General features: G+C 40.0%; 1 protein-coding gene across 1 annotated transcript; it reads left to right on the top strand.

Moving 5' to 3' along the window:
- The first annotated feature begins 520 nt into the window (after positions 1–520).
- Positions 521–1,468, top strand: LOC140565515 (odorant receptor 131-2-like). Its single transcript, XM_072691447.1, has one exon. The coding sequence runs from the start codon at positions 521–523 to the stop codon at positions 1,466–1,468; it is 948 nt and encodes a 315-aa protein (XP_072547548.1).
- The last annotated feature ends 5,284 nt before the right edge of the window (positions 1,469–6,752 follow it).

The following is a 6,752-nucleotide window of genomic DNA, read 5'->3' as shown; positions in this document are numbered from 1 at the left end:
GTAATCGAGTGAAATCAGAATAAAAAGGAGGTTAATTTAAGTAATCCAAAAAAGTGCAACTCTCTGGTGACAAGGTCTGAACTCACAAACACACACCATGAATTTAACCATAATTATAATACCATCATGATAATCTTTGCAATGCCATGTTAAGAAAAATTAAATCTTTACAATGAATGCATTCATGGCAGTATTATTACTTCAAAACTTACTTTTTGTTCATTGTTATTGTGCTGAACATGCATTCTATTTGTTAAATGACCAGAAATTGAGCACCATTAAATATTAATAATATCAGCACTAAAATAGTTGGTAGCTAGTGATTGCACAACATAAAGTAGGCTCCACCTCATGACCTTAGTTGTGTCTTTAAGAACAGTATAAATACTGAGTAATAATTTGATGTTGATGTATGTTAAATGCAACTATTGTGTATGTTTGTACTAATGCTCTTCAGTCTTTCATCTATAAGGTGTATGTGTTCCTCATTTATTATACTGTCTTAATATATTTTTCAGAAATGCAAAGTCTACGAGTTAATATTAGTTCAAGCAGTAATCTGCTAACAGATCCAGCCTTTAAGTTGATATTGGTGCAGGTACTAGTGGGGATTTTCCTTTACGTGAACTGCCTGATGATATTTACCTTTCTGAAAAAAGAGGTGTTCTGGGAGGACACTCGCTACATTTTATTTGCTCAAATGCTATTTGTTGACTCTGCTGTCATGGTTTTAACTGATGTGCTGTTGATTGAGAGTTTTTACCAGCTTCGCATTCATACGATTTCTTGTATAATCATGTGTGTAGTTGTATCTACTCTAAAGAGTTGTACTCCACTGACTCTAGTGGCAATGTGTCTGGAGCGCTATGTTGCTATATGCATGCCTTTAAGACATGCAGACATCTCCACCAGCAGGACCAGATTTGTTGGATTTCTTATCATTTGGAGTATCAGCACCATGAGTACACTCTTCACTTTTATAGCATATCTTTCAGTGGTCCGTCCTGATGTTCTTTTTTCAAATGTTGTATGCAGTTTGGAGATAATGTTAGAGAAAGAGTGGCAGGCACAAGCACGTGCTGTCATTTTGCTGCTCTCTTTTCTGTTGATGATTATAATAATCGTCTTCACCTACATTAAGATAATGATCGCAGCCAGAGCCGCCTCCTCTGAGAAGAAGAACTCAACCAACAAGAGTCTGAGAACTGTGCTCCTTCATGCTTTTCAGCTGTTTCTGTGTATAATGCAGTTTTTAACCCCATATATAGAAATGCCACTTTGGAAGCTTGATGTCATGGTGTTTTATAATGTGAGATACTCTAATTTCATTGTTTTTATTATTGCACCACGTTGTCTTAGTCCTCTGATATATGGACTCAGGGATGAAAAGTTTTTTGCTGTCTTAAGTCATTATGCTATGTGTGGTTTGACAGGCTTTTCTCAACTCCGGTCAGGGAACAGAAAATAAGACCTAACATCTTACGGCTTTTTCTCTCATTGGAATGAATTGACTCAGTATTTATAGCATAACCTTTTTGTTATGTGTTTTGTCATATTATGCAAATATTAAGTAATAGTTGATGTGCATATTTTTATGAAAACTGTTCTCAGACTGTGTCCAGAAACAAACAGAGTAAAGATGAACTTCAGACACCAGGTTACAGGCTATAAATAGTCACATAACCACATATTTGCAAAATGTCTTGCAACTCACCAGCCCTGCTATATCTTTTTTCTCCTTTGCTACTCCTTAAATGATCAATGTTGTGTACAAAGTAAGCTAAAAGTAGCTGTTTTGTCTGAAGGACAATGCTTATGTACAAATACAACCTTTTATGTTGAGTAAATTATGAGAAATATGATTTTCCAGTCTGATAATTATCTGTAGGTAGCAACAAAAGCATATATTTGGTTGTAAGTAAATAATATATATAATAATAATAATATATAAATTATATAAATATGTAGTGTTTCAAATGTTCTTCAGTAAAGGCAGTGGTTATATATAGTATTTAAAAATTGGCTCGAATTCCATTGTTTTAACATTAAAAACAGAGTACGGTACAAAGAATGAAATAAACTGCAGGGAATAGTAGTAACAAAAATGTAAACAAGGAAAAAAAGCAAAACCTTATGTAGAAACAAAGAACAGTAACTTTCATTATTTAACACTTAAAAACAATTGCAAAACATTCTGCTTTTTATAGCGTCAATAGAAAATCACTATTAAATTATGGATTACAAAGCTTAAACAACTGCCAAACAAACCAAAAAATACCAACTGTAAGAAATTTAACAATGAAACAGGGGTAGCACCTATCACAGCAGCGGATCACACATTGAAAATGAACGTGAAGTTCAATAAAAAAAGTAATTGCCTTAAACACAATAATGCTAACTCCTTGAACACTTAAAATAAAAATGATTATTTAAAATACAGTAATACGAAATGTAACAAAATGATTGTGCTGTTAAAATAGCAGTGAGTTTAAAGCTTAAAATAGCACTACCCTAAATACAAAATAAAGTAAATTCAGGAAAATAGCACAGGTGAAAAAAGCTGCATGTATAATGTGTATAATGTATAATGTATAATACATTTTCACAAAATATTTTTTGATAGAGCAGTTGATTTTTTGCACGTCATGAATGAAATTACAATAAAGTAAAATCTAGGTTTTCCTGACATTTTGTTTCCCATAGGTGGGTTCATTTACTCTTTTGAGTTTTACCTGCTCTGAGATCCACTGTTCTGCACTTAGAACTAATGGTCACATTATATTGGTAGCTCACCTACAAGAGTGTCTGCCTTACTTAGAGTGTTGGCCTAGGTTTAATCCCTGCTCTAGGCGACTATAGGGAGGCATGAGCCTTAGTGAGGAGCTCAAGCTTGAGCTTGCCTACTCCAAGCCCCCCAGCCTCCCCAGATAAAATGGTTGTGCAACCATCTCCAGGAGAGATGCAAAGCAGTTGGTACCAAAGCCATCCGACCTGGTCAGTCAGGCCAAGGAATTACTGAGACCTTCGGGATCAGCAAATGGCAGACTCTATAGTTGCCCCCCACAGCAACAACATTGCCATTAACCTCCTCACTGGCCCCAGCCCCCCAGGGGAAGGTCATTTTCCCTATCAGGACTGGAGTGCAAGGCGATGGAAAAAAATATCCAAGTGGCCCTGGACCTGGGGTTTATCCTCCACTTCTCGAGCCAGTAAAGAGTGGCTCCAGATCCAGGCCCTCTCCAGCCATCAGGGGGAGGTCTAAAGTCACATTGGCAACTAATCAAGATGAACAGTTTACTCCAATTTTCTTTGGGAGGACCATCTATCTTAAGTTTCCTTGTGGCTTTCAATGTGGTCAGCAGTCTCCCCTGGCAGCTTTTGTTCCCACCCGTTCTCCATTTTCTAGCCCTTTTAGTTGGTTGGTTTGTCATGTTTTTAAACCTGGTGCGGCCCCTTTTAAACGCATGGTTGTGGTTGGTCACTTAGTAGGATGTTGGTCTGCAAATGTGGTGGGCTGTGTTAAATCCACACTCTAGGTCAGCCCCATGTTACAAACATGATATTTTGCATACTTTTTTCCCAGTATTCACAGAAGAGCTCAAGAAGCTCAAACTCAGCAAGTGTGAAAGTTAAAGCTGGAGAATTAAGCAGGTATTCAGCTACAGCTGGGTCCAGTTATTCAGTCACAAATCCGTATCCTCACTGGATCAAGCACTGAAACTGCTCTCATTGCAGTTACAGAGAAACTCCATGCAGCTAAAGCTGCCAAACTGTCATCGGTTCTGATTCTCCTCGACCTCTCTGCAGCTTGTGACACAGTGGACCACAAGATCCCCCTGTGTATCCTTGCTGGCCTTGGAATTACCGGCTCTGCATGGCGATTTATTGCATTGTACCTGCAGGGACGCTCATACCAGGTAACATGACAGGGGGACACGTCCGCTCCTTGTAGTCTCTCCACTGGCGTTCCACAAGGCTGCTGAGCTTTTCTTTCACAACGTAGGCCCCCTGCCATGTCGCGTGAAACTTACAATTGGACAAGAATAAAAACTCTGTCTCCGGGATGGAGCTCTCACAGCTGGGTGGGTCAGTTCTATGCATGCTGCTGGGCCTGCTGGGCCTCACCTATATGTTCTCCAACAGGGGCAGTCCGCCTTAAGACGTTCTTGCATAGACTGAACATATTTGATCGTATTGGAGAGCTGCGCCTGGCAGCGGCATCTGGCGCGCTCTGGAAGCTTGACACCAAGGCTGCCTCTGGGTTCTCCTCAGTCTTGCGTCAAAGCCCAGGTGATCGTGGCCACTCAGTGGGGGGACAGAAATTCAAGAACCGGCACGATTGTGAGCTCCCAGCTATTATGCCCATTTCTCAATCTGACCTAGGCCATGGGGGCCTGGCAGGTGCCTCCCTGTACACAACTGACGTTCAGGGTCTTCATGGGTTAATTATGTCATTGGTGGCAGAGGGTCTAGGAATGACAGGCAATGGCGACAGGGCCTCTCAGTCCCTCGAGCAGTGGTCCAGCCTCTTGATCCACCATGCTCCATGGATCTGCCACACCTTTGAGCTCTATTGGTTTCTGTAAGTTCCCCAGCAGAGCTGTAAGGTAGTGTTTCCATGTTCTGGTCTGCTATGCCTTCTGATGTACCCACTGTACATGTTTGGATGACTTTGCGTAAGCAGGTGTGGGAGGCCATGCACCAACGCATTGTCATCAGAAAGGTGATACTCCTACCGTGCTTCCTGAGGAGTGGGTTTGGCTGTCGACTAGGGACTTAGTAAGGAGTAAGAACTTATTACCTATTTAAGGTCTTAAAAATACTGAATGAGGTAAAATGCGAATTCATCCACGTCTCTCTTCTCAAACCTGTAGTTCCAGGTCTGCTGGAGAAGGCTTTGCATTGTGAGCAGGCAGCATGTACCGGCAGCCGCCAGCAGGGGGCCCAGCCAGCAAAGTAGGAAAGCTGGTAGGGTTGGAGCAAAGAACTCCAAGCCCCAGAATTCCCAGCGGTAATCAACGCTGACTTGTGTGGCACGGTATAAATACACCTAGCCAAACACACTTCCCCGTCGCACCTTTGTAGAGGGGCGAACGGTAACAGTGGGTTTAAGTTGCGAACAGAAAAGAAAAAAGTGAACAGCTGTGAACAGAAAAGAAAAAAGTTTAAGTTGTTAACAGCGAAAAGAGAAAAGCAAGAAGAGAAAAGCATTTGAGTTGCTGTCTTTAGTTTGAGTTAACATCACTCCTGGTTTTCCTTTGTTTGTTTTCCCGCCGTTTTCTGTGTGGCTTATGATCAGTGTTTATACTGCCACCCCCTCACAGCTGTGGTGGCACAGTAGAAATACACTGGGCTCCTGTTACCAGGGTTGGAAGTTCAAGCCCAACAGTCACCAAGCACACACCACAAGAGAAGTTCCATTTCCATTTACTCATAATAAAACAAACTTTAACTGCACTTGAGTCCAAACCCCACACCACACCGTAACATGCATGACATCACGCTGAGAGTGTCCTGGCCTATGCTGTGAGATGGTTGTTGGACTACAGGCAAAGAGGAGGCGCTCTGCCTTACTTGGTGGACTGGCCCAGAGGAGATTAGCTTGGTAACTGCCAAGAATGTCTTGGATCCTATGCTGGTGGAGAACTTTCACCAATGCCAACCAGAATGGCCTGCCCCTAGGCTTAGAGGCTTGTTGCATCCTCATTTCTCATACTGTCGTACTTCTGCACTGTCAACCCAATGACGCTAATCAAATCATATCAAATTTGTATGGTGCTTTTTGCAACTGATTTCACAAAACAACTTTACAGAAATACAATAAGAAACCAACAAAAGAAACTGTTTATTAAATACTAATAATTGTTAGTGTTCATTCTGTTTGTAGTTTCTTTGTTTATGACCTGTTCCTCTCTCATTTTCTCATATTTGGATTGCTCCATTTAGACTAGTTTACACATTGGTTTTATTCGGTTTTGACCTTTGCTTGTTTTTCAGTTTTTTAGTCACTGCAGGAAGGGAAATCAAGTGCAACTTTCTTATGATTAAAGTAGTGCCACAAACTGTGAGTATGAGTCTTTGTTTGCCCAGTGAACTGCCTCTACTGATCAAGAAGAATGAAATGCACAGGCACTTGAATTTGGTATTGGTGTCAAGAATGGGTACTTTACATTTTACATTACAGATTACAATCAAATAACAAGACAATGTAAGATACCTAGTACCTAAGTACTGTGAGGTGGAAAATATACCATCATAGGTTATGAATTATTCAACTGACACTGTGACTTTAACCATGTCATATTAAATGAAAAAAAAGTTTCTATTGTATTTTGTATGTTAATAAGATTCAGAAGATGCTAAAAGCCTCTATAAATGATTCCCTGACTATTTTAATTAATTGTCTTCCTTTACTGGTAAACTGGTGAATATACCTTTTATATCTATTGAAACACAACATTATCAGAACGATGTTTGTGAAAATGAGAGGATAACATATTAACATTACAATCGTTGTTATGTTTCTGGTTGTGCAAACTATGCATACTAAATGAGGCTCCACCTCATTCAAAGTGTCTTAAAGAACACCTCATCCAAACTCTCCAAGAACAGTATATATACTGTGAAATATGTTGCTAGTGATGATTTATGCTGCATCTGCTTTGTTTTTTACTGTTAACAATTTGTTCTTTAGTGTTTAACCTGTAAGGTGTACATTTGTCTTATTTATTATAATTCATTTATATTCAGAA

This window comes from Salminus brasiliensis, chromosome 11 (genome assembly GCF_030463535.1).
Source record: "Salminus brasiliensis chromosome 11, fSalBra1.hap2, whole genome shotgun sequence".
Taxonomy (NCBI): domain Eukaryota; kingdom Metazoa; phylum Chordata; class Actinopteri; order Characiformes; family Bryconidae; genus Salminus; species Salminus brasiliensis.
The sequence above is the reverse complement of the archived record's forward strand: the minus strand, read 5'-3'. Positions and strand labels throughout refer to the sequence as shown.

Coding starts and splice junctions, on each gene's coding strand:
- LOC140565515 (XM_072691447.1), top strand. CDS start 521: ATGCAAAGTCTACGAGTTAATATTAGTTCAAGCAGTAATCTGCTAACA.